At 45.8% G+C, this 25,467-nt stretch overlaps 5 protein-coding genes across 7 annotated transcripts; 2 read left to right on the plus strand and 3 right to left on the minus strand.

The window, feature by feature from the left end:
• Positions 1-31: 31 nt before the first annotated feature.
• On the minus strand, positions 32-1,518 carry LOC140223549 (uncharacterized). Its single transcript, XM_072295471.1, has one exon. The coding sequence runs from the start codon at positions 1,370-1,372 to the stop codon at positions 32-34; it is 1,341 nt and encodes a 446-aa protein (XP_072151572.1). The 5' UTR covers positions 1,373-1,518.
• Positions 1,519-1,659: 141 nt separating this feature from the next.
• LOC140223548 (uncharacterized) lies at positions 1,660-5,793 on the minus strand. 2 transcript variants are annotated; one of them, XM_072295469.1, is made up of 3 exons: positions 5,391-5,793; positions 2,107-3,182; positions 1,660-1,856 (listed from the first exon to the last, which is right to left on the minus strand). In XM_072295469.1, exons 1-2 carry the CDS (start codon positions 5,708-5,710, stop codon positions 2,162-2,164), a joined length of 1,341 nt encoding a protein of 446 aa, XP_072151570.1. In that variant the 5' UTR covers positions 5,711-5,793; the 3' UTR covers positions 1,660-1,856; positions 2,107-2,161. The 2 variants fall into 2 exon arrangements, with proteins under 2 accessions (XP_072151570.1, XP_072151569.1); XM_072295468.1 differs by having other exon boundaries at positions 1,660-1,865.
• A 4,839-nt stretch (positions 5,794-10,632) lies between these two features.
• Positions 10,633-14,230, minus strand: LOC117833229 (phosphatidylinositol 4-phosphate 5-kinase 6). Of its 2 annotated transcripts, none has more exons than XM_072295518.1 (8): positions 12,942-14,230; positions 12,623-12,790; positions 12,312-12,477; positions 12,112-12,228; positions 11,843-12,036; positions 11,484-11,579; positions 11,331-11,387; positions 10,633-10,924 (listed from the first exon to the last, which is right to left on the minus strand). In XM_072295518.1, the coding sequence occupies exons 1-8, from the start codon at positions 14,228-14,230 to the stop codon at positions 10,633-10,635; spliced, it is 2,379 nt and encodes a 792-aa protein (XP_072151619.1). The 2 variants fall into 2 exon arrangements, with proteins under 2 accessions (XP_072151619.1, XP_072151620.1); XM_072295519.1 differs by having other exon boundaries at positions 11,331-11,391; positions 11,494-11,579; positions 12,942-14,209.
• Positions 14,231-16,869: 2,639 nt separating this feature from the next.
• On the plus strand, positions 16,870-19,718 carry LOC140223568 (ubiquitin-like protein 5). Its single transcript, XM_072295520.1, has 2 exons — positions 16,870-17,258; positions 19,503-19,718. The coding sequence occupies exon 1, from the start codon at positions 17,006-17,008 to the stop codon at positions 17,225-17,227; it is 222 nt and encodes a 73-aa protein (XP_072151621.1). The 5' UTR covers positions 16,870-17,005; the 3' UTR covers positions 17,228-17,258; positions 19,503-19,718.
• A 1,256-nt stretch (positions 19,719-20,974) lies between these two features.
• Positions 20,975-25,365, plus strand: LOC117833121 (protein TRAUCO). The gene is made up of 2 exons (XM_034712513.2): positions 20,975-22,383; positions 24,665-25,365. The coding sequence occupies exons 1-2, from the start codon at positions 21,177-21,179 to the stop codon at positions 24,937-24,939; spliced, it is 1,482 nt and encodes a 493-aa protein (XP_034568404.1). The 5' UTR covers positions 20,975-21,176; the 3' UTR covers positions 24,940-25,365.
• Positions 25,366-25,467: the final 102 nt, after the last annotated feature.

The following is a 25,467-nucleotide window of genomic DNA, read 5'->3' on the forward strand; positions in this document are numbered from 1 at the left end:
TTATATTTCATATAGATGCAACGTCTTTTATCTAATTTCTTTTGTTTCCATAGCGTTGCCATATGTGCTCGATTAGATCCTTCTTGAGTTTCCTATGTGTTGGCCGGGCTTTAATAGTAGAATTTCTACGAAGTACCTCTGCAAAGGTATGATTAGGGTTGTCGCTTGTACGCACTTCAGGTGGGAGCACTATCGTTGCACTTGGATTCTCATTCAAATCCAAGACTTCTCTAATTGAATCCTTCTCATCTTCCACTATCATATTGTGAAGGATAACACAAGCTTGCATTATGTTAATAACGTGCCCCTGCTTCCATAACCTTGCTGGTCGACGAACAATATCAAAGCGTGATTGCAGCACACCAAATGCGCACTCGACATCTTTCCTCGCCCCTTCTTGCATCAGTGCAAATAATTTGTCTTCCGCCGATTGAGGGGCTGCCACTGTCTTCACAAATACTGCCCATTCTGGATATATTTTATCGGCAAGATAATAACCCATGTCATATTGTGTTCCATTTACATTATAGTGTACCGCAGGAGTTTCCCCTTTTATTGATTGAATGAACAGTGGTGACTTGTTTAGAACGTTTATGTCGTTCTGAGACCCGGCGGTACCAAAGAAAGCATGCCATATACGAAGATCCCGAGTTGCCACCGCTTCGAGGATCATAGTAGGAACGCCTTTATCACCACGTGTGAACATGCCTGCCCAACCTTTCGGACAATTCTTCCATGCCCAATGCATACAATCGATGCTTCCCAACATTCCTGGAAAACCACGAGCCTCATTTTCTCGCAATATTTTTTCCAGTTCATCGCTTCTTGGAGGGCGTAGATATTCTTCACCGAATTTTTCAATCACCTCTTCAGCAAATTTTTCCAAAATCTCCAAACAAGTGCTTGCAGCTATCTTTAACACCTCATCAAGTTGATCAGCCAAGGTTCCATAAGCTAGCATCCTGATAGCTGTGTTACACTTTTGAAGCGGTGAAAGTCCATTCCTACCAGTAGCATCGGGTCTTTGGGTGAAATAAGGAGACCAATCATTGAGTGCATGCACGATACGTAAGAATAGCGGCTTATTCATCCTAAATCTCCTACGGAACATCTCATCGGTGTAGATAGGATTTGCAGAAAAGTAATTAGCGACAAGATCATCATGAGCTGCTTCTCGATTCCTTGGTATGTACCTGCGCGGTCCAGTTTGTTGGCGATGGCGAGATACTGTTGATGCTTCTCCATCGATATAGGCCTTCAATTCCTCTTGTATCATATCTTCTAAGATTTCATCCTCTGCTAGCATATCTTCTACGGTGAACACCTCTGCAGGATCAAATTCCTCGGCATCTTGCACCTCATCTTGCTCCATAGGAACTAACTAGAGTGGAAAATGTACTGCTCTGCGGTGAACAAGAGTGGAAAATGTACTGCTATGTGGTGAACATCTTGCTCCAATTTATAGTGACATGTTTTGCGGTGAAAATGTACTGCTCTGCTCACATTCCTGACAGCATTCACATTCCTGATAGCATTCACATTAAAATAACACTCGCAATGACATGTTCACACTCACAGTGACATCCACAGATTAGCACTACGCATTCAGATGACATTTAGATGACATTCACACTCACAAGAGCACTACGCATTCAGATAGACATTCACATTCACATTTCAGTAAACGTGACAGTATATGGGAAGTTTAGAGAGACACCACATTCACATTCAAATTACAGTATATGGGAAGTTTAGAAAGACACCACATTCACATCGAAATGGCATGTTCACTAGTAGGTGGTCAAACTCTTCCCAGATTCTGCATCCCTTCTGTTCTAGCATAGGCACTCAGATTCCTGCAGTACCTTGTCACAGTGCCAATGGAAATAAGATCAGAATGCTTGTCACACAGTAAGTAGCTCATGAAATAAATTAACACAGTGCCATGAAAATAAATAAGCTCAGATAGCACTTGTCAACATACAAAATTAACACAGGTTCTGCTTCCAACACTCATATAACACTCAGATTCAATGACATGTTCAGATAAAAGATAGCGATGACATGTTCAGATAAAAGATAGCAATGACATGTTGCTCAAGTTACCTGTTCAGTCACTTTCAGGAAAAAGGGCCTTCCTAAGACACTTCATGGCAGCAACTCACTCCGCCTTTTTCACATCAGACATTGAACTTGTATCTTGTAATATGAGGTTGTTATAAGCCTCCATCATCTTTGATTCTTTCTCAAGCTTCTTTCCCTCTTTGGTCTCTTGTGTAGTAAGGTGAACAAGTTTTGTGGTCTCAAGCTTCTCAAATGATAGCTTCTGCTGCAGTTCCAATATCTTCATACGGTTTGCATTTGTTTCCTCCTGGATTTTGCTTAATCTACCTAATTTATCTAGATCAATGGTAGATTCCTTTGAGTTACCATCATCTTCGCTGCTGGAGCCTTTTGACTTGCCTTTTGCCGCTAGAGCTGCCTTTTTAGCTGCCTTTTGACCCATTGGTCGATTTGGCATCTCTTCCAAACTTTCATCATTTTCCTGATCCCTTTCTTCTTTAAGGTGAAATGATTTCCTTTTACGTGCATTCCTCAGCTCTTCATTGTATGTTTTCCACTTTGACACTTCTCGACAAATTTTCCAAACCTCAATCCCAACAAAGGGTCCTAGTTTTGCATCTTTGTTGTCCTCCACATAGAACTTGTGGGCTGCATCAATCCACATTTGATCGGAATATCCACTTGTAAACACTCTGCGAGCCTTTACATAAGCACATTCAAAGATGTCCGTCCACCTATTAATCTTGTGCCATCTATCCTTGCATTGCTTCAGATTTCTCTTTCGAAGTGGTGGGGTAGTCTTGTTGTAGGATTCAACAACCTCATCCCAATACTGGTTACCACCCTTATCGGCTCCACAGGTAGAGTCTGCTGAATGTTCTATCCAAGCGCTCATCAATCTAAGATCCTCTTCCTCTGTCCATAGGATCCTCTTCTCAGTCCTAACATTGTCATTATCAAGTAATATTTCTACTTCAGGCTGTGAACTTGCATCATTGTTGGTAAACAGAAGTCTATTCAAAGGGCTGTTGTGAATAGGTGCACCAACCAAATGAAAGTTGTGTGGCTGATTTCCGAAGTAGCTCATGAAACCACCAGATGGACGTGGATCTTTATCCCTGCAGGAAACAAACAATAACCACTATGTTTTAGTTCAAACAATAACATAGTTCAATGGAGGAATACATTAGTACTTCAATTGATAGACATGGTCACAAATACGCAATTGATAATCAATTAAACGGAACTGATTTGAAAACATCTCCTGTTACTTCTGATGCTCATCATTAGTAAACTAGCTAGATAATTCAGATAGAAGGGGTCAATGCTGCAGGTCTCAGAGTTCTCCCATTGCCAACATAAATAATTTAGGCATATGATGAATGAACAGAGATGAACTAAAATGGATTGTGCAGCAGTAACTAAACAAAGGCACTCCATTCTTATGGTAGGATTACTAGTTCACAACATATCATTCATACTACATGGCAGAGACATTTGATCAGGCAGACCATTTCAGGTAATCACCAGTTAACATTAAATGGCAGACATCTGATCATACTGTATTGCACCTGTTGATTTGGCAGGGATTGTTGACTCTGCAACTTCAATTGCATATATTTTCTATGATCGTCTTCTTTCCTTCTTAAATGGCTATTAAGTTTACCTTTTTTTATCTGTATAAATACAGTTGCTACCTTGCATTAGGCAATCTTGAAGATGCCTCAAGGAACTACATGTCCTGTTTGAACAGTAACACTTTGAGTTCTGACCCCAAAATGTTTACTGAAGCTTCTAATGGTTTGGAAAAAGTCAAGGTATCTTCTGTCTTGTCCTTTTTGTTTATAGCAGACACATCTAATATTCACTATTTTTATTTTTTACATTTCATCTCTTTTTTGTTGTTAAATTTGAATTGATTTTCTCTATGTTCTAGAATCCATAAATCATAGTACGTGGTAAGTATGCAATGCAATTGTTTTTAGTTAGAAAGACTTATTAGTTGTTTATTTAGTTCCCAAAATTATTCAGTACTTTTGAAATAGTAATGCTTCACAGAACTACATATGTGCTTCCCCCCATTGCAAATATAACTCCATATGACTCCACTATGGCATCCACGTAAGCTCCAATATGACATATGGACTAGTAAGCTCCAAGGTCTGAATACTATAGTCCATAAAAGTGACAGGCCATTTTACAGAGAATATGTTTGTTACTGAAACTTGCATGTCCAGCATCACTCAACGCATTCACATTGATGGTAAATATCTGCTTATGTAAACAAGAAAATTACTCATGCATTATAGAACAGCTGGACTCCAGCAAAAGTTGCTCCAGCTCTGAAGTTTATCTTGTTAAAAAAAGACTGAAGCAAAGATAGTGATACAAAGCAGTGTCTAGGGTCTGGTAATAGAAACATATAAACTCACACATGCAGTGAGGTTACTGGAACAAACAAGTGAAACAGAACAGAAACATTCAACTAAAACTACCAGCTTTACACTCCCTGGCAAAGCCTCCAGAGACAACCTCTTCTGAGATCAACACAACAAACAAAGCTTGGCAGCACCATCATGATTACAGCAATCGAGGACCACCACACATATTGCCCTCGATTCCTCGAATCAATCACTGTGCATTCTCTTCTCAAACTTGAAGTTTCTAACAGCACTAGTTACATTCAGCTAGCGACAGACGGCTCTTCTAGGAACTACAATAGGCTGATCAATTGGAGCACTACCACCAGGAAAACAAATTTGCTGTCAGCTCCTGTTTTCACTATATTTTTCTTCATTCAACTCTAGAGGTTTGACCATAAATCTAGCAGGGCCACTACTCCTCAGCCATCATATTAGTTAGATTAACAAAGTCATATAGCAGCTGATGAATCAAAAGATAAAGTAGTGCTGGTACAATTGAAAACAATGTGCCCCTAACAGTCCAATAAGAGGTGACAGTTGACTTGCAAGTAAAGTTCCTTTTCGTCGATTCCAATTGACCTGACAAAGCACGAACAGGCTTCTAGCTAGAGAACTACAGTTACCTAACTAACCTAAATTCCCTGAAACTGATCTTGAATTATGGTCAACTTTGCAACACTTCGGATACACTATTTCAATTGTTGTTGCACTAATTTAGCAAATAAAAATTAAATGACTAATCAAACAGTAAGTTGCAGTGACAATCCAAAAATGAACACAAGTACTGACATCACTCCATTTCAACAACAGAAAACAACTAAACCATAGGCGACTCTGTTACACATGTTGCTAGCATAAATCATACCAAACTTGTAGTCACAGATCTGAGTTTTGAGTGATTACCATGTTCCAGGAGAAGAGGGATCGTTGCTGGCCGTATCAAACCAAGCTTGAGACGGTGAGTGAGGGAACGGAAATCCATCTATGCTGGGGAAGCCACCAACGCTGGATCCATCAATGGAGGATGGCGCTGTCGCCGTGCCCTTGTCGACACCACCGGTGGTTGGGCGGGTGCCTGCTGCCGCCGAGCTGCCGCCACGACCTAGAGAGAGAGCTGTCGGCGCCGAGAAGCCACCGCGATCAAGGGTACGGGCTGGGGCTGCTGCCGCCGCATCCAACACTGACGGTGTGGCCCCCTTCTTCTTCCTAGCTGCGACTGCCATGGAGTTCGGAGGTGGAGATGGAGGCAGATTGGGGGAGCTGGGAGATATGACGGGGAAGATGGATTGGGCGCGAAAACTCCCGCGCGCGCCCAAATCTCCTGCCACTGCGCGCCTCCCGCGCGGGATCCGAGCGCGCCGTCGACTCTCGAGGACGAGGCCGTACAACGGAGCCGCCGCCGTCGGTTCCACCTCGGAGCACGGGAGATGCCCGTCGCCTCGCGAGGCGACGGGGCGCGCGTCGCTTGGCTCGACGGGGGGGCTTCGTGAAAAATGACCACGCGAAGAGACGAGAAAAAGACGCCGCTGTACGTGCCCTTAGTTGCGGTAGGTGGGCTTAGGTCCAGTCCATTTGGTTAAAACTAGGCTATCTTTTCGGAAAAAAAATTAGACAAACTAGTTCTATTTCAGCCCAAGAGAATGAGAGAGATGGCATGCGCGTTGATTGGACTTCGGCGATGCTTGTACATCCAAGATGCACATAGCCTACTGTAACTTTCATTATAAAGCCTTTCACCATATGATAAGAAGAAATAGGAAGTAAGCCTTTACACCGTATTTCAATTCTAGAAAATTTATTGTATATTTCAATTCATGTGTTTAATTTAATGTATGGTTTCATGTGTATATTTTACAAGTTTCTTTTATTTCATGATTGTTCTATTCATATTTATACATTAATTGTACTACTTGGTACATTTTTTAATCTAATGTATCTATGATTACATGTGTGTATAGCTAATATCATTATTAGTTGAGATGGGAGACGAAAAGGATGCAAGTTATATAATGGGGCAGATTATTACTGGCGGTAGTGGCTCAAACGTTCCAACAACATACACCGAGATGAGGGTAGCTAGGCGGACATGTCCCTCAACATGTTCAGTGATGGCAATGATGAGCCCGAACACAACGTTGATGACAATACGGAACAAGACCTTGCCGTGATGGAAGGTTTTGACGAGATATATATCATTTTCATTCTTTTACCCCATCTATAATTTCATATTCATAATTACTATGTACTAATTAATGAATCTTGAACTTTTAGCCCTCTGAATCGATGAACCGAAAGAACCCACGAGGTCGTACAAAGATAATGAAAGGAAGACTTCACATCACTGAAGTGATAAAAGAGGGCCAGCCAATTGCTCCCGAAAAAGTCGCTAGAAAGTTAAATGTAGGGCTATTGTAAGGGACAACGTGCCCATCAGCATTCAAGAATGGAAGGGTAAAAAAGATAATCTATATGTGCTCCCGCAGACATAGAAAGATATGATTGTGGGTAGATGTTAAGAAACACTTCACACTTCATGATGGCGTCGATGAAAAAGTTGTGAAAGACTGGATGCTGAAGAATATGGCAACCCTATTCCAAACCTTTAAGAAGAATCTGGATGCCAACTTTATCAGGAAGGGCCGAACTCCAGATTTTAGTGACGAGTCAAAGTTAAGGGATCACTGGAACTCATTTCTAGAATTCAAGATGAGTAAAGGTAGTACAAACAAGATTTGTGTCAACTCAACCAATGTCCAGAAGAAGGAATACCATCATCGCCTAGGGCGAGGTGGTTACATGAGTGCAATTCCCAAATGAAGAAAAATGGAACAAGATCTATTCGATCGAGGTATCATACCAGCGACTATTGACTGGCCTGATCGATCGAAGAATTGGTATTACGCTCACGGAGGCAACCTTAGCCATAAGGATGGGACACTTATTTTCAACGAAACAATACGTCAGAAGGCCCTCAGGCTTATCAAAAGCATTGGAGATGCTAAAGCGGGAAAGTTGAAGGTTGATAGAGAAAACGATAAGCTGACTTTGGCGCTCGGGAATCCCGAACACCCAGGACGTTGCTGAGGCTTTGGGGTCGTTCCGTGAAAGTTTGCTTTCCGTAGGGACATTGACACGTACAGAAGCTGGAAGAGAAGAAAGGAGGCGCAAGAGGAGAGCTAGCGGCGCATGTTAGAAGTCAAAGTGCATGCACAAGAAGTAAGAATGTAGGAAGAAATTAATCGGCGAGTGGCCCTGGCAGTTACTGAGATGGCCCAATCTGGAGCACTGCCGGATCCCAACGTCATCATTAGCCTTTCTCAACGTCGAAGCAGCTGTGCTTTCACAGGGGTCCCCGATGAGAACATGCCAAGATTTACCCGTGGTTGTGCAGGACAACCGACGGTACCCTGTGGATGACATTACTCAGCACACCTCATGTGAGCTGTACAGACCATTTGGCAACCTCACTATTAAGGTATACATATCTATAATTTATACAATTATCTCGATTGATCCACGCCTTGGGAGTTTAATAATTTATTTCTCCTATATGTACAGGTGACGTACGGAAGTGCTTTACCAATCCTGCCAGGACAGACAAGCCATGGCATGAAGATTCCACTTAGCTACTCCAGCGTTGGCCTAGAGCAGATTTGTGATAGTCAGTATGAAGGCCTAGAACTCGACCTCCTGGGAGGTGACGAGGAAAGGACACTAGGAGATGCACTTCACGGTATCATTCTATGGCGCAAACGGTGCATCATCATCATCCCCGGCAAGGCATCATTGCTTCTCATAGATCCCTCGCAGAGAACATCTCCTCATAACTCAAAACTGTCATCTCCAGCACATCCACCTCCAGGACCGTCGTCACCACCGAGATCGTCGCATCCTGCTCAATCACCATCTCTAGCACCATCGAATCCTAGTGGTGCGAGCGACGACGACCAAAACACCCCTCCTCGATCATCGTCTGCATCGCCGGGACTAAACTTTGGGGCGAGCAAGGAACTTGCAGCACCTCTCAAGAAGTCACGACCACCGCCTTCCAAGTCAAGGCAGCCAAAGGCGAAAGAACCTATTAAGAAAACGTAGAAGTCTAAACCCATTACAATTTCTAAAACTGACTACTTCATGGTTCATGAACCCTCAGCTTCACAAGTTGGGAGAAAACAGGTTGTTGTGCTGATAAATTGTGCTCTTGTTCTGTCACCTTATTTCGGCTATGGCAAATTCTGGTTGGTTAGGTTGCAGGAACTTTCTATCTTGAACTTCTTTAGACCTCCCCCTCTCTTTTTATCACCTCCTTTTCTGTTATCATGTAAGACTGCTATTTCCACGCATAATGGAAATGGAAGAGGCCATATTAAAAGAAAAAAATTGCTACATAAGCTGCCAAGAAACTATACGGTTTATCATGATTTGCTGGAAATTGCAAATCGTCAAGCTGAAAATATGGTTCCAAGGTTCTCTTTTGCAAGAGAAAGACCTAAGTGGATGTCCTTTGTATAATCCCATTTCTTGTTCTTTCTTAGTAGGTCTTTTCTTCTGGTACCGTGTAACCGAGACAGGGCTTAATTTTATTTGACTGGCTAGTATATTGGTGAGTTCGAACTAGAAATCCAATCAGAGCAGCAGAAAATTTGGATGAGCTAGCAAGGCATTTATGGCTCAGGCAAATGGACTGGCACAGTTTCTTCACAAAAAAAAAATGGACATGCACAATACCTTAAAGAAAGAGGACAGGTAGAAACAGCACAGTACTTGACTACTTCTATAAGAAGAAGAGGACCTCCGGCGTGCCTCGCCGTCGCCGTCGCGAAGCGTGCAGGTGTACAGGGAGGGTGGCGGCCGGTGCCGGCGGCGGCCGGCACGAAGAAGAGGACCTCCGGCCGGCGCGCGGCGGCTGATCTCCGACGTGAGGGCCGCGTTCCACGCGCGGCAGACGGCTCGGCAGCGGCGGGCGGTAACCGTGTGAGGATTTCGTCGACAAGCACCTCGTCGTGCTGCCGCGGCTGGTGGCCCAACATCGATCCTCGACTTTGCCGGGGATTGGATTTTTCGTGATGTGCAACGCCCAAGTAAGTATCTGGATCCAAGTTCGTTATGTTATGAACTCTGTGAACTCGTCGAGTTGGAGTCGGAGCCGGAACAAAAGCGATTCGGACTCGGCTTCCTCCTGCCCTCCCGCCCGCCTCGAGCTCGAGCAAAACGATCCTGGCTCTGCCCGTGCCAACTGCCGAGGGCATGCTCATTTTCTTGGTTTATGGTCACTATGGCCGGCCGTAACGTAATCCTCATCCCTCAAGACATTCCTCAAGTCGGTATAGCAGAGTTCACTGGTCTTCTTGCAGACGCAGACACGCTACAATGTATTGCAAGTTTATTTTATGAAAGTAGCTGATATGTCGGACCCACATGTCAGCGACTTTCAAACACATCTAGGGTACTAGCTACAGAGGATATTTGTTGTGCTCTTGCCTCTTGCACTGCTTGTCCCCACAGTAGACTTGTTTTGTTGCATGGATATGCTGGGAGTTGCAACAGAGTGAGTATGTCTACCCATATGCTGGCACTGGTTGTCGGAATTTTTTCTTCTGCTTAAATTGTTGCCTATCTGTCGTGAAATCACTGAAAAGATTCGTGGTTTGGAGCATCAATTGTGTTCTGGGTTTGGTTCTCCTGAACACAATATTTCTGAACTCTTGAAATACATCAAGTTACATCTCAGAATCATATTCCACTGAATTAACTGATAGCAATATGGAAAAAATTCAACATATCATCTTTGTATTGGACAGATAAATAATAAAGCATTGCATAAGAAACTATGACAAATTAAGCACATATTAACTCTTTGGAACAAAATATCATTAGATAACGGTGAAGGAATGGTCACTTGAATAATAAGATCTTATATACATCCTTTCATGACGTGATTAAAGTTATCCTACCTCTAATTGCACAACGAAATGTTTGAAAATGTACAAAATGCTAACTCTACGCTATTGAAGGGTTTATCTACAACAAAATGTCAATGATGTCACCTACAAAAAAATTTACTACAGTGTGGGAAAAGAACATCCACCAAAGAATTGTTAATCTCTCTTTAGTTAAATGTGTCCCTCTTTTGTCAATTGACTAGTCATTGTACATCATCTGCGAAAGCCTTAAAAATGAAATCCCTGAACCGCTTGCAGTATTGCTTCGGGTCAACGGCCGATATTGAGTTGGGATCATACTGCATGGATTTGTAAGCATGCTCGAGCTTCTTGCTAATATCATAGTCTTGTAGGATGTCAATGATTCCAAAGAACAAAATGACATCCTGGAATTCGCCTGTGGGCTCACCAATGAGCGGAAATTCACTATCGGGATTCTTCGCTACGTTCTCCACCCTTGAGGGCATGCAAATTCCTAGTTTTAATGACGTTTTCCTGAAAAAATCCACAAGTACTGTGTTAGTCCTCACTCCTCAGAGGTCAATGTCAGGGTGAATGTGATACTTAGCCGTTGTATGGTGTAAGCAAGGTACATATGCTGAACCACAGACAAGCTGCTGCAGCTGGTGAAAATTAAAGGCTTTTCCGGTTAGATTTTAAAAGCACTGGTGGTGTGATATATTAGCTAGCTACTCCTTATCTCTTCACAATAAACAATATATTGTGTATGTTCACGTGAAAAAACAATCTCATCGTATTTTTTTTGTTTAGGTTTAAATCATGTCTAATTATATTTCAGTGATACCAGCCCAATCCAACCATTCCTTGGGATGATATTAAACTAGGGATTAAAATATGTTCAGTAGTAAATTGTGATTGATGAAATGTATTTTTAAGATACCTATTCTCCTCAGAATCTTCAGTGGTAGTATGAGATGTTCCATTTTCAGTATTGCTGCTGTCTGTAATCATCAAAGAGATTTTTCAGTCTCCAAACTTTAAATATATCTACAAACATTTTTGCAACTGCAAGTACGTGAAAGCATGCATGTGCTTATCTTTGCATCTGTCCTTGAAGTGAATACCAACCAAAAGACTATAATCCATGATCCTTTCCTGCTCCATCAGTTCACAATCTTTGTCGACTTGTCTGAAAAGAGATTCAAATCATTGGGGCAAGGAATGCTTGGTGCTTATGCTAGTGACTATGTTTGCCAAAAGAAAAAAAATATCATTGGGTCTTTTTTAATTCAGCTGTGACTTATAAACATTTTTAAGTATTTCTCATTCAACAGATTGGCACATCCAAGCATACTTTTAGTTTACTTTTGCGCATATGTAATTAATATTCCTAAAACGTGCTAACTAGAGAAAGGGAAACATCCTAGACAATTTTGCAGATGGTATGTGAACCTGCAGAATTCTTGAAACCAAGATCCTTCTAGCCGGAAGATGAAATTTAGATCAAGATCCTTCAACGTGGTATGCTCGCTAATTTGATCAATGGGTTTGTCTGTCATGCGACCATGTGAAGATCCTTTCAAATCGAAGCGCCTATGGATTGCATAGTTGGAGCAGAAAAGATTCCCCATTATAACAAACCGGACCTGTATTTCATGTTTACAAAGATGTTGAACGACTCTCACACATCAAATTTAAATTTGTGAATATAGCAGTCTGACCTTTTTCTGAATAGCTCCTGTAAGTTTAACGCAGTGCAGACCAAAAAATTTTGTTAATAGAGTATTTTCAAAAGCACGGACATGTTTATAGTAGGCTGGAAGCATCCTAAGGAGTACCTGTTCACATAGAAAACACAAATTCAATTATATCACTTGTTAAAAGTTAATCTAAGGTGTGAGTGTGCATTCAATGAACTTACTTTAACTTCTGATTTCTTCATTGTTTTGATCATGTACTTGTCATCATTTGTCAGGTAAAAGAAACTTCCACTTTTCCCAGGTGATGAAAGTTCCCTGAGTGCCTCATCCCCGCAAATGGAGATCATGTAATCAGCAGGGTCGACATCGAAGAGCTTGCGCAAAGTCCTGGAGCGAAGTACAGAAGAACAAATTAGCTCTGCATTGTAGATAGGAAGCAATAACAGTAATATCACAAAAATTACTACCACATGAAAGGAAAAAAATGGCATCATAAAGGTTAATCATATAGTGGTCCATAAATCATAATGACCTGAAAACCAAGGGGCAGTAGTCTTTCCACCGAAAATCGCACGATTGGTGAGGAGGAGTATGCTTTGATCCCTCAGGTGGAAATCTTGTCCAAACTTTTTCTTTTGGATCAAATGCTGATGATTTAAGGTCCAGCGAAGTTGGCGCCGACTGCCTTCCAACAGCATGCCTGTTTCAAATTTAAAAGACGAATTGAATGGGAACTTCAGATTCAGAAAAACAGCAGTATGTGCATCTGAAAACAAAAAGGAGATCGATCGAATGGTAGTAAAGACGACTAAAGAACACAATATTATTAGGCAAGAAGCAGAGCTAGATACCTTATGCCAAGCTGCAGGTTGAGCATGAGCTCGTAGTTCCTGTGCCCCTTGGAAATCGTCTCCCCCTGCTTCTTCCCCGGCCTCGGCGGCGTGCGCATGCATGACGACGTGCGCAAGCATGACCTGTCCGTCCGCGCCTCCTCGCTCTCACCCTCGGCCTGCAGGCTGTCCAGGTCCAGCGACACGCTGCTCCTCCTGCTCACGCTGGACCTCCTCCCGTGGTCGGCGCTGACCTTGGGCGGCCGCCACACCGGCTTCTTCTGCACGGCCTCCACCCCTGGCCACGTCAGTATCTTGTGCGACGGCATCAGCGACGCCTTCTTCCCCTCGCAGGCCTCGAGCTCCTGGAGCAGCGTCGTGATGGGCTCGCACGGCTCCCGAGGCACGGGCACCGCGGGCCCACCGGACGGCGGGTAGTACACGCCGTCGGCGTGCACCGCGCCGGACTCTTCGCACCAGGTGCCGATGTACATCCCGCCGTCGGCCCACCGGAACGTGCCCTGGCCCTTGGGCCTGGCATCCTCCCACGCGCCGTCGTAGCGGTCGCCGTCGGCCCAGATCACGGTGCCGCACCCGTGCATGTCGCCGGCCTTCCAGGTGCCGATGTACTCGTGGCCGTGGCGCCAGATGTAGCGGCCGTGGCCGTCCTGCAGGCCGTCGCGCCAGTGGCCGTCGTACACGTCGCCGTTGGCGTACGCCTGCGTGCCGCGGCCGTGCCGGAGGTTGCTCGCCCAGAGCCCCGCGAAGGTGTCCCCGAACTCGCCGATGTAGGTGCCGTGGCCGTGCATGTAGCCGCCGGCGAAGTCGCCCTCGTAGGTGGCGCCGGACGTCCACGAGAACTTGCCGCGGCCGGACGCGCGGCCGCGGCGCCACGAGCCCTCGTACATGCTGCCGTCGGTCCAGAGGAACTTGCCGGCGCCGTGCGGGAGGTCCCCGCGCAGGTCGCCCTGGTAGAAGTCCCCGCTGGGCAGCAGCTGCTCGGCGTGGGTGGGCTCGCCGAGCGCGGCGGCGTCGGCGTCCTCGTCGCCGGCGTCCGAGTCGTTGCCGCCCTCGGTGCTGGTGTCGCTGTCCTCGCCATCGTCGTGGTACTGGTAGATTGTGCTGGACGCCGAGGAGCTGACGGAGAGGAGGCAGGGCGTGGCGGCGTCGGAGGCGCTGCCGTCGACGGGGCCCGCAGCGGGCGCGACGGTGCCGACGCGGCGGATGGTCTGGAGCTTTCGGATGCTCGCCTCCCACAGCCGGCTGGCCGGGGCAGGGAGCTGGCTCATCTTCCTCGCCGACGTCGTCATGTTGGCGCAGTCAGGTCGAAGGACGTGGCGAGAGGTCAACACGACCGGGCCGGAGCGAGTCGGTGGTGCATGGCGGTGGCGCAGGAGCAGGAGGAGCAGGACAAGGCTGTTTTGGGCTTGGATTACGAGTCGTTTTCAATGCGGAAGGACATGACCTCTGGCTGGCCGAAGGCTGGGAGGAGTTGTCGGGGTGGGAGCCGAGGAGAGCTCGGGAGCGCAACATTTGGAGGGAAGCGCCTCGGCCGTTGAGGCGTTCCACTACTGCTCTGTTGCCACAGAATAGGGGTGCGGTTGGCTACGCTTCATGCGACAAATCGCCAATTGACGCTTGAAGCGCGCAGCATGCACTACTATCTATTTTTTTTTCCCACAAAGCTCAATTTTATTAGAAGAAAATTACACTTTCAAATTGAATTTCTGTTATACCACTATATTTTTTAATACGACAAGATCTTCATAATATGATTACACTTAATTACAGCAAGAAAATAAAAAAATACTTGAATAGTTAAGTATGGCTTCCTACGATGTAGCAATCCTCCAACTATGGGGGTGTTCGGCTGAGCTTCAAATAAGCTGCAGCCGCTTATTTGAACAGTAAAAATAGAGAGAAGTAAAAAAAAAAAAGCTCTGCTGCTTATTTTGACTGATTCGAACAGACCTAATATATCTCGTCCATCTGCTGCTTGGTGTACTTCGTTGCACTCCCAAATGACACATACACCACCGACTTCTCCGGGTGAGTTGAAGCCACTCCATGTGTACCTCTTCTCGTCGACGCTATCGTGAAACAACTGGATCCGTGCTTCCGACCATGGGACCAACGGTAAGCACACCCAAGTGCCGCTTCATCTCCCTAGCTAAGCACGTTCGCCTCCAGCTCGCCTCACAAGCACCTTCGGCCGCCATTGGTGATTGGTCCATGTACTCGAACAGTTCTTGGTGGAGAGGCACTCGGAGCTTGCACGACGCCTGAGCCAGCTCGGTCGTCGGCGTCCTTGGCCCAGGAGCCATCGTCGACACCATCGGAGTAGGGAACGTAAGATATGGCACCGTAGCGGTCTCCGGCGAAGGGAACGTACATGCGGCGGTAGGCGGCAACCGGCACGGAGAGCGTGGCCAGAATGGAGCCATCGGCGCCGAGCCGGGCGAGACGGTGCGCGAGGACGCGACCTGGGTTGATGTGGCTTTGGACGCCGTAGGCCACCAGCAGGAGATGGTGGCGGCCGTGGTGGATGTTGAACAAGTTAATAAGTGTACAAAACAGCAGTTCAAGCAAAGAAAAAAAAAACAATCGGTGGCCATGTTCACCCAATCTGTCATTTGCTGATGAAGTGATGAACACGATAAAAGAATCCACTGTATATCGCTTGCAAATCATGGAGGCAGCAACCTCAATATGGAAGCAGACTTGTAGACTGAACTGAAGATGGACTACTGAAATTGTTCCGTTCAAGTGTACGATTTCATTTAGGGTTAGTTTGGCAGTGCTCTACCTCCATTTTCTCCTGCGGTTCAGTTGAAGCTCTACTAAACAATTTGGTTAAAAACGGCTTCACCCTGGAGTACTAGAGGAGCTGGAACCGGAGCCGTTTTATATGCAGGGTTGGTCCTGAGATTTGGGAGGCTTGGGGCGAAGTAAAACTAAGGGTCCTTTAATATAAACATTATAACAAATATATATGGCATTATAACAAACTCGGGACCCTTTAATATAAACAAACTCTGAGCCCTTTAATATAAACATTATAACAAATGAACTTGGGGTATTAAATACACAATCGTTATAAATCAGTTGAGATTAAATAATTTGTGATAGTGAATTAATAATTAATGGTACAAAGAATTGGCAATCAAATCACCTAATCACAAGGTTGGCAAGCAACAAGCCAAGAACCGGCGGTGCGCGGGGTTCTCCGCGCTCGCCGAGGGCTTCCTCGTGGCCGGCGGCGGAGCTTCCTTAGGCGGCCTCCAATCTTGCACGGCCGGCGGCGGAGCTCCCCTGGGCAGCCCCCGAGCTCGCCTGGCCGGCGGCGAAGCGGCCTTGGGTGGCCCCCTGAGCGCGCCCCGGTCATGCTCCGCCAGGCGGCTCCTCCTGGCCCGCCTCGCCTCCCGTCATGCCGGCGCCGACGCCAACACGGCCCTTCCTCCGCCCCATCCAGCTCTGCAGGCTCGCACAACGCTGCCTCATGCCACCCTCGCTCACACGCAAAAGATGAGACAGACCTGCGTCTAAGGGGAATATTCCCATCGGGAACGGATCCAACCTATTTTGTTTTTCAGCCAAACGCAGGTCCACATGGGTCGAACCCGTTCCAATTAAACCTTCAAACCAAACACTCGTTTAGAGCGGTTGCTGCGCTGCCAATGGTGTTCACGAGGAAGGGCGGGATGTTGCAGATTTGCCGATTTGGAATGGGAATAGCGACGTGTGCATCAGCGCTGACGTGTTTTGTCAAAGAAGTCAATTGGTCTGATGTGTGCGTGCCAGCTGTCCAGTTTATCTGGATTCTTCGGAGGAATAAACTTTTAGACTCGGTGGTCTGGGCAGTGGTGGAATCTGGGCCATCGAATTGTGTATGAACGGTCCAGATGCAGCGGACGGCAACCTCCTCCTGTTTTCTCTGAAAAAGCAGAGGCGGCGGTCGGTCTTTCCCCACGAACAGCCGTCTCCTGCCTTCGTTCGCGATCGAGGGAAGTCTCCGCCGGAGTCAGGGACCTAGGGTTTGAGGATCGTCGGAAGGGGCGCAGGGTGAGGAGCGCGAGGAGGGGAAGATGATCGAGGTGGTGCTGAACGACCGCCTGGGGAAGAAGGTGCGGGTCAAGTGCAACGAGGACGACACCATCGGCGACCTCAAGAAGCTGGTGGCGGCGCAGACGGGGACGCGCCCCGAGAAGATCCGCATCCAGAAGTGGTACAACATCTACAAGGACCACATCACCCTCAAGGACTACGAGATCCACGACGGCATGGGCCTCGAGCTCTACTACAACTAGCTGCCCTGACTCCACATGCCTTTGTTATCAGGTACGAATCCCTCCCGGATTCGGAGCTGTTCCTCTTCGTTCCTGCGCGCGTGACTTGGTTTTCGTTTGGCATGCTATAGATTGTCGGTTGATCGCTGGGAGTAGCTTAGCTGAGTGATTTTTTTTTTAAAAAAAACTTGGGTGCGGCATATGCTCATTTCAGTTCGTTCTCCTGATTTAGTTATTACCTGGATGTCCGATTGATTAGGAGGGTTTCTTTTGCAGGCCTGACTTATTAATTCGCTTAGTTGTGATTTCCTATGATTGATGGATAGGGTAATTTAGAGGGTTAGTTTTTCAGTAGCTGTAGTTGTAGAATTGTCAGCTGTGCACATGACTGTAATTTGCTACTCTGAATCTCAAATTGGATACCTGTAACGGCAAATGTTTGGTGATTGAGACCAAGTAACCTGTTATGTCAAAGTTCAGTAAGGGTTCTGCAGCTGTTTCCTGCCATATTCGCTTATCCAATTTGACTCTGGTCTCCATGTCCAGTTGAATTCATGAAACCTATGAGGAGCTGAGGCTTGGTCAACTAGAGGTTGGCGAACAGTGTCTAATGCTTGGCTGTCCTTGAAACATTTAATCCTGGTCTTAGTTATTTTGCTGGTAGCTACAAGGTATTTGCAGATCATTTTACAACTATTGCAGCGTTTTGCTGAAATTTTCTTAAGTCATGCTATGCCCATTTTGGTTATAATTATTGTTGGTGTCTTAATTGTCCTCTTGTTATGCTTGACATACTTTTTTTGGTGTTTAGTTTAGTGGTGTTTTGCTTATAGTTTCTTAGAAACGTGATTGATTCACTTTTTCATTGTTATCGTACTCAATAGTTGTTTTTTTATGTGTCCAAAGCTGTTAACCCAGCATGAAATTTTAATTGATCAATTGATGCTTGCTACTTGTTTAAACCATGAAACTATGAGACGGCTTATTTATGGAGACACAATGTCGATGTGATACAATTCAGTATTTGTTATCTTGAGTGTTTTGATCGTATAACACTTAGCAATTGCCAAATATTTGATCGCTTAATGTGCTGAAGCTTTTACACTTACAGTTTAGTCTATAATCTCTGCTTAGTTTTTTTTCCCTGAATGGTCTGCTTTGAACGTAATGATTTAGGCTTAACTTTGAGAGGTTTGAGTGAGTCTTTGTTAGTGGTGGTTGTGGTTTCTTGGCTACGTGGAATGTTATCCAATTCAAATGTCTTGGCATCCGAACTTTGTTTTATTGCCTGAATTTTTGGAGCGAGCAGAATTAGTAACCAAAAACATGACATTTAGTGACAAAGTCTAATAAGTGAAAGTAGTTCCTATGGTGGATTACCAAAAACCTTGATTACCAAATCATGCCTTGTTGGATATTGTAGTTCCTATGGTGGCTTATTTTATATGCACGAAGTGAAAGTAAAAACTGGAAACCTGAATGATTATCGGGAGAACATCTGTTTACACGATTCTATTCTAGCGTTAGAATCTAGATTAGCTTCTAACAGTCGTTTAGTTTCAGTGACTGACATTGACTATTTCGTTAGATTATCATAACCTATTTTCTATTGAGCTGTTGTCCAATTATCAGTTGTTGTTTTGGCAACATTTTATGTGTTGGAATGAAACGAAATTGGAATGAAACGAAAGGTGGATGGAGTAATTTGACAAGGGAGACGTGAACCATAAGGATTTGATCGTCCCATCGTTTGTTCCTTTCAGTTCTGATGATATGGGTCGAACCAATGTGGTGTGCTTAGCAACCCACATGTGCCAATAATAGCTTATTCATGCTTGAACATGGAGGTGATGGTGTCCTACTGTCTTGTTCTTAGCAGAAGAAATGTGGCTGCCATGACTTGATTTGTCAGCACTTGGGCCTCTTTAGAGATCACATTTTACTTTTTCATCGAGCAATGCAGCTTATTGTGAACTGAAGTTTGGAAAATTATTTACAACTTGGAGCAATGCATCAGATCTCAAAATATTGCAAAGTTTTTTTATAAGTTCAATGCTGGCTCTATTGTTCTAGCCAAATATTTGCCCTGTGGGCTTGATCATTTTAGATTACTGGCAAGTTTGTTTATGCTTGAATTTGAGGAGTCCACAATGAAGTTGTAGATTTCCCTGATATTAACATGCGACCATGTGCTTGTGCGCCTTTTTTTTTCTAGAATAATTCAATTTGGCGTTTCTGTTTATGTTTTTCTTTGACATATTCCTTCTCCACTAACAAAGGCTCAATTCCCATGCAGGTTGATCTGAATTCTGAAGCCATGGGTGCAATTCCAGTCGCAGCCTCCTAAGTTCATACATATAAGCAACCTGAGTGAGCTATGCGAGACATGGTTGTGCCAAACTATCAATGACTATTGACAGATTCGCATATGTTGCTGTGTGATCAACCTGCAAACTTGGTGTGCTGCTACTCGTGCTATAAATAACGTAGTGCTCAACTTTGATTGCGGTAATCGCCATCTTTTGTCATGCAATATGTGCCGTTTATTCTGCTTGTGCAGTTGTGCTTGTGCCTCATTCAACACGCATTCATCTGCGATTCGGGTAGAAAAGAACTGGAACCACGATGTTTTCCGTGCTAGCTAGAACCTGCACATCAAAGTTGCTTGTTCAGCTCCATGAACAGTAAGGAAAACGAAGAATTCCTCGCAATTTGGATCATCTTAACTGGTATAGTCGTGTAGGAGTAGGCTAAGGTTGCTCTGACGGGGCGTCGGAGCTAAAGGGGAGAGACATTTCAGCTGAGACAAACTAATTTCATCAGGCGCTTGACAAAAACATGCAGTCAAAACATGCCCACGAAGGAAGTGTGCCTAACTCAACTGGTTAGGGTGGAAGGTGTGATCGTGCATTCTAAACCTCGGAGGGTGGAAGGTGTGATCGTGCATTCTAACCACTCAGGTTTGAATCCCAATCTAGGTGTCTATTTCTTCTTCTTAATAAAAAATCGTACCTAGGTTTGAATCCCAATCTAGGTGTCTATTTCTTCTTCTTAATAAAAAATCGTGTAAGGGAGAGAAGGAATGAAGCGGAAGGATAAAAGTGAAAGAGAATGGTAGGCAAAATAGTCTACAATTACTCAAAGTGCCTTCAAATAAACCTGGAGAATACACATTATACACTGGATCTTCACACCTCCTCACGTCTAAACCCAAGAAATATTATGGCAGCGGTGATGAAATCTTGATCCAGTAAAAATATACAATTAGAAGGTGTGAATAAATTGATTTACACAGAGGATAACACGAACTTAAGAATTGAATTGGATGCTATTTTGGGAGTGCAAATTGGACGGTACTATCACTAACCACTTATCAGCTTAAATTTCCATGCGTAGGAGACAAGGACTCTACTAGGAGTGGGAGCAGAGAAGCGCCACGGCGCCTCATGTCGAGTCTGGCGCCTCATGTCAAGTCGAGATTATAGATGGCTAGATGGACCGCCCGGTCCTAGCCCGGCACTAGCCTAATTTGGCTTAGCCCAACTAGACCCGGCACTATTAGGTCCGAAGGATTTTCGTACTGGTAGCGACGGCTCCGACGGCGGCTCCCGATCGTGCCTCCATGGGTGGAAGGCTGCCGCCTGCGCACCTCCCAGCGGCGGGTGCGGCAACCGGCCACCGGCGTGGCTCGAAGCAAGGAAGGGAGGGGGGGCGGTGGATGCGTGAGCAGGAGTGGGAGAGGCGGCTGCTGAATTGTGTGGAAGTGGAGGAATGTAGGGATATGGTTAGGATTTTTTCTCTCTCTATATATATGAGGTAGCGGGGTTGCTAATAGGTTGTCGGGCCGCATCGGGTCAGCCCAAAAACCATGCTGGGCTCGGGCTGGCCCGGCGTGCCGAGGTTGCGGCCCAGGCACTAGCCCGAGCATAGGGCCGGGCCAGCCCGGGCACTATTGACCTCATGCCAGGCCATGTTAGGGTCGGGCTTTTTAGGGCTGGGCCTCGTGCCGCCCAACGGGCCTGGCCCGTGCGGCCATCTCCAGTCGAGACAAAAACCCACCGAGCCGAGAGAGAAAAACCCCCAAATCACACCCTCCACCCAATTCGAAACCTCTCCTCCTGCGCCCCCTTCAATTCCTAATCCCCTCCGCCCGATTGCCGCCCTCGCCGCCGCGTTCGCGTCCCCTCCTTCGCCCTCGCCGCCCGCAATGCAGCCTCCGTCCGATCTCTCCCCGCCCCCACCTTCCTCTCCGCCCGCCGATACCCCCGCCTCCGCGGCCGCCCAAACCCCAAGCCTCCCCGACACCCCGGCCTCCTTAGATCCCGACACCCCCTTCTCCGACGCGGCCCCCATCGACGCCTCGGACGCCGACACCCCGGCCCTCGCGCCAACACCCGACGGCGCCCTCGCCTCCGCCTCGGACGCCCCCGGCGACGGCGAGGACGACGGGATCAACAACCCCTCCGGCGGCTCCAGGAAGCACATGACCCTCGTGCCGCCGGCGCCGCCCAGCAAGAAGTCGAAGAAGAAGGGCGGCAACAGCGTCTGGACCCGGCCGGCCTCCCGCAAGGGCAAGAAGAAGGCCAGGCAGCCGGGCGGCCACGGCCCCGGCGGCGGCGCCACCGGCGCCCACACCGGGCCCAACGCCGGCGGGGACGAGCTGGCACAGCTCGTCCCCGCGACCCGCCTCGCCGCCGAGCGCAACGACGACGCGGCCTCCCAGCCCGTGCTCCTCTCCCGCTTCTTCAAGTCCGAGAGGATCGAGGTCTCCGACGACCGCCTCACCGCTGCCAGCACCAAGGGCTACCGCATGGTGCGCGCCACCCGCGGCGTCGCGGCCGGCGCGTGGTACTTTGAGGTCAATGTCGTGCATCTCGGCGCCACTGGCCACACGCGTCTCGGATGGGTGACCAACAAGGCGGACCTTCAGACGCCGGTTGGGTATGACGCCTATGGGTTTGGGTACCGCGACATCGATGGCGCCAAGGTGCATAAGGCTTGGAGGGACAAGTACGCTGATGAAGGGTACGGGGAGGGAGATGTCCTCGGGTTCTACATTTCGCTGCCTGATGGGGAGCGGTATGAACCTAAGCAACGTGACCTGGTTGAGTACAAGGGAATGCCTTTTCATGTGCAAGTCCCTAAGGAGGAGCAGAAGATAGCAGATCCTGTTCCTGGTGAGTGCCTGTTTTAATAAATCCTGTTTATAGTTGTAGGTTGTTATGCCAAATTAAAAAAGCACGTACAGTTGTTACAATGAGATGGCTATGAAGTAGCTATTGCACAAATAAGATGTAGTTTCTTGAAACATCCAAAGTAAACTGTTTCTCACTCTGCTCTTGAAATAAGTAGACAACTACTAGCAGAATTTTTGTAAATGGAGTATTGAGATTTCAAGATAACAAATTCAAGAAAAGAATATCTTATGAAACAAGTAATCATGTAAATACTTTCTTTTACAGTTTAACAGTTGTGTTATTTATATAATAAATAGTTGAACTGAGGAAAGTTTATAAATCATATGCATATATTGTGTACAGCTGTTGAATTAAACAATTATAAATGTATTCCTCATGCTTCGTGAGTTTGTCAGTAGATACTTGTCATTTGATTTTAGGCCTTACAGATCTGTTTTGCAGTCAGATAGGCATGGTGTTTTCCCAATTCACCATTGCCCCAATTCCTGGCCCCTCTTTAGATGTTGTATAGACTAGTTAATTTGTACGAGTCACCATATCTCCATGGCATGGCACACACTAGATAGTAGTTTCCATTTATGGCACACACTAGATACTAGTTTTCATTGACTTTGGAGAAGGCCTATGACAAAATACCAAGGAATGTTATGTGATGGGCTTTGGACAAACATAAAGTCCCAACGAAGTACGTTGGACTTATTGAGGACATGTACAACAATGTTGTAACTAGAGTCCGAACAAGTGATGGCGACACAGAGACTTTCCGATTAGAACAGGACTGCATCAAGGGTTTGCTTTGAGCCCTTATCTATTTGCCTTGGTGATGGATGAGGTAACCGTAACAAGGGACATTCAAGGGGATATCCCTTGGTGTATGCTCTTCGCGGATGATGTAGTGCTAGTTGATGAAAGTCGAGAAGGAGTAAATAGGAAACTGGAGTTGTGGTGGGAGATCCTAGAGTCGAAAGGTTTTAGACTTAGCAGAACTAAAACTAAATGTATGAGATGTGACTTTGGCACTACTACACATGAGGAGGGAGATGTCAGTTTGGAAAGCCAAGTAGTGCCCAGGAAGGATACATTTCGATATTTGGGATCAATGCTACAAGGAGATGGGGATATTGATGGGGATGTTAGTCATAGAATCAAAGTGGGGTGGATGAAGTGGCACCAAGCATCAGGAATTTTATATGACAAGAAGGTACCATTGAAGCTAAAAGGCAAGTTTTATAGGACGGCGATTAGACATGCACTGCTGTATGGTGCAGAATGTTGGTCTACAAAAAGACGACATGTCCAGCAGATATGTCCAGCAAATATGTGTTGCGGAAATGCGTATGTTGCGTTGGATTTGTGGTCATACGAGAAGGGATTAAGTCCGGAATGAGGATATACGTGATAGGTTAGGGGAAGCACCAATTGAAGAAAAGTTTATCCACCACCGGCTGAGATGCTTTGGACATGTCCAACGAAGGCCTTCGGAGGTACCGGTGCGTAGTGGAACCCTAAGGCGTAATAGTAATGTGAAGAGAGGCAGAGGAAGACCAAAATTGATATGGGAAGAGGCAATAAAAGAAGATTTGAAGGGATGGAATATACCCAAAGATTTAGCCCTGGATAGGAGTGCTTGGAAAACAGCTATTCATGTGCCCGAACCCTGATTTGTGGCTCTTGTTGGGTTTTAACTCTAGCCTACCCTAACATGCTTGGGACTAAAAGGCTATGTTGTTGTTGTTGTTAATAATTTCCAAAGCCTAAACTAACGTATATTGCATAAATAAATCCTTATTCTATTAGCGTTGGAATGCTAATTGGAAATTCATCTTGCAGTATAACGTTTTCCTTTGGGACTTAACAGTTTACTTGTCCTGTCATAGTAGCACCTTTGCACCTTATAGTTGCTTCCATGCATGAATAAGAGTGTGCATCTTCGAATAATTATTTCTTGAAGTATGTTTCTGCAGTTTCCATACATGAATAAGGTGTTTAATATTGATTTTTGTATGGTCTAGTCAGAAATCCCAGTTGGTCATGCTTGAGTGGTTTTAGTTATCCATCGGTGCTAAAATGTTTTGATGTTGGGTGTTCAATATGTACTAGTTGCTGCGCCTCTTTGTGTTCCATTAGATTATGCTATGTTCTGCAAGCATGAATAGAAAAGGATGTGTCCCAACAATGGCTTTTACGCTTATGTTCGCTTGTTATTTTGTTTGTTCAGAGTTCAGACAATATAAATATTCCGTGGTTCTTGCATATACAGGGAGTGAGATATGCTACTTCAAGAACGGGGTATGCCAAGACAGTGCCTTCAAGGACATTCCTGGAGGGAGGTATTACCCAGCTGCGTCAATGTATACGCTACCTAATGAGCCAAACTGTGTAGTCAAATTCAACTTTGGGCCAGACTTCGAGTTCTACCCACAAGATTTTGGTGACCTGCCAACCCCTCAACCAATGAGCGAGGTGCCTTATCAGGCAGTTGAGGTGAAGAAAGAGGGGCCTGTTGAAAATGGTATTGCTGAGAAAACTAGCTAACATGCTGTCGAATACCCCTGTGTAAACACCAAACAGACAGGCCCATGGCTCATGGTGAAGTTGGCCGCTGGGGTCACATCTGACTAGATTGTATGCATATGTTGTCACCAAACGGGTTCGATATTTCCTGACCCTGGCCGGGTGATGAAGTTATTGTGTGCTGCCATACGGTAGTGAACCGGTGATGGTATGTAAGAGCAAACAGAGGGTTTTATCTGTCACTTGGCATGCTTAGTAGTAATGCAGATTGCAGAGGGTGTTCTGGTGGAGCGGCAGGTGAAACCTCATGGCTTTTGCTAGGAGTTTCGCTGCTCAGGATGGATTTGTATGGCCAGAAAAGTCTCTGCATGTAAATATGGCTAATTTATATTCATTTTCTTTTTTTCATCCCAGTGATTTAAGCCATCCAAATGGCCTTTGCTAGCATCTCTGCAACTGTGAAATCTGTCTGGTTTCCTTTCGATATGTATGCAATGCGAATGTGTGATTGACATTACTACTTAGATGTTTATTTAATTTATTATCGGT

This window comes from Setaria viridis, chromosome 8 (genome assembly GCF_005286985.2).
Source record: "Setaria viridis chromosome 8, Setaria_viridis_v4.0, whole genome shotgun sequence".
Lineage (NCBI taxonomy): Eukaryota > Viridiplantae > Streptophyta > Magnoliopsida > Poales > Poaceae > Setaria > Setaria viridis.

Excerpts from the sequence above, each read along its gene's own strand:
- LOC140223549 (XM_072295471.1), bottom strand. The coding sequence starts at position 1,372 with ATGGAGCAAGATGAGGTGCAAGATGCCGAGGAATTTGATCCTGCAGAG.
- LOC140223548 (XM_072295469.1), bottom strand. The coding sequence starts at position 5,710 with ATGGCAGTCGCAGCTAGGAAGAAGAAGGGGGCCACACCGTCAGTGTTG. Across the intron at positions 3,183-5,390 it reads CCCTCTTCTCCTGGAACATG|GGATAAAGATCCACGTCCAT; the intron begins GTAATCACTCAA and ends TGTTTCCTGCAG.
- LOC117833229 (XM_072295518.1), bottom strand. The coding sequence starts at position 14,230 with ATGACGACGTCGGCGAGGAAGATGAGCCAGCTCCCTGCCCCGGCCAGC. Across the intron at positions 12,478-12,622 it reads TACTGCCCCTTGGTTTTCAG|GACTTTGCGCAAGCTCTTCG; the intron begins GTCATTATGATT and ends ACTTCGCTCCAG. Across the intron at positions 12,037-12,111 it reads CAGGAGCTATTCAGAAAAAG|GTCCGGTTTGTTATAATGGG; the intron begins GTCAGACTGCTA and ends CATGAAATACAG.
- LOC140223568 (XM_072295520.1), top strand. The coding sequence starts at position 17,006 with ATGATCGAGGTGGTGCTGAACGACCGCCTGGGGAAGAAGGTGCGGGTC.
- LOC117833121 (XM_034712513.2), top strand. The coding sequence starts at position 21,177 with ATGTTAGGGTCGGGCTTTTTAGGGCTGGGCCTCGTGCCGCCCAACGGG. Across the intron at positions 22,384-24,664 it reads GATAGCAGATCCTGTTCCTG|GGAGTGAGATATGCTACTTC; the intron begins GTGAGTGCCTGT and ends TTGCATATACAG.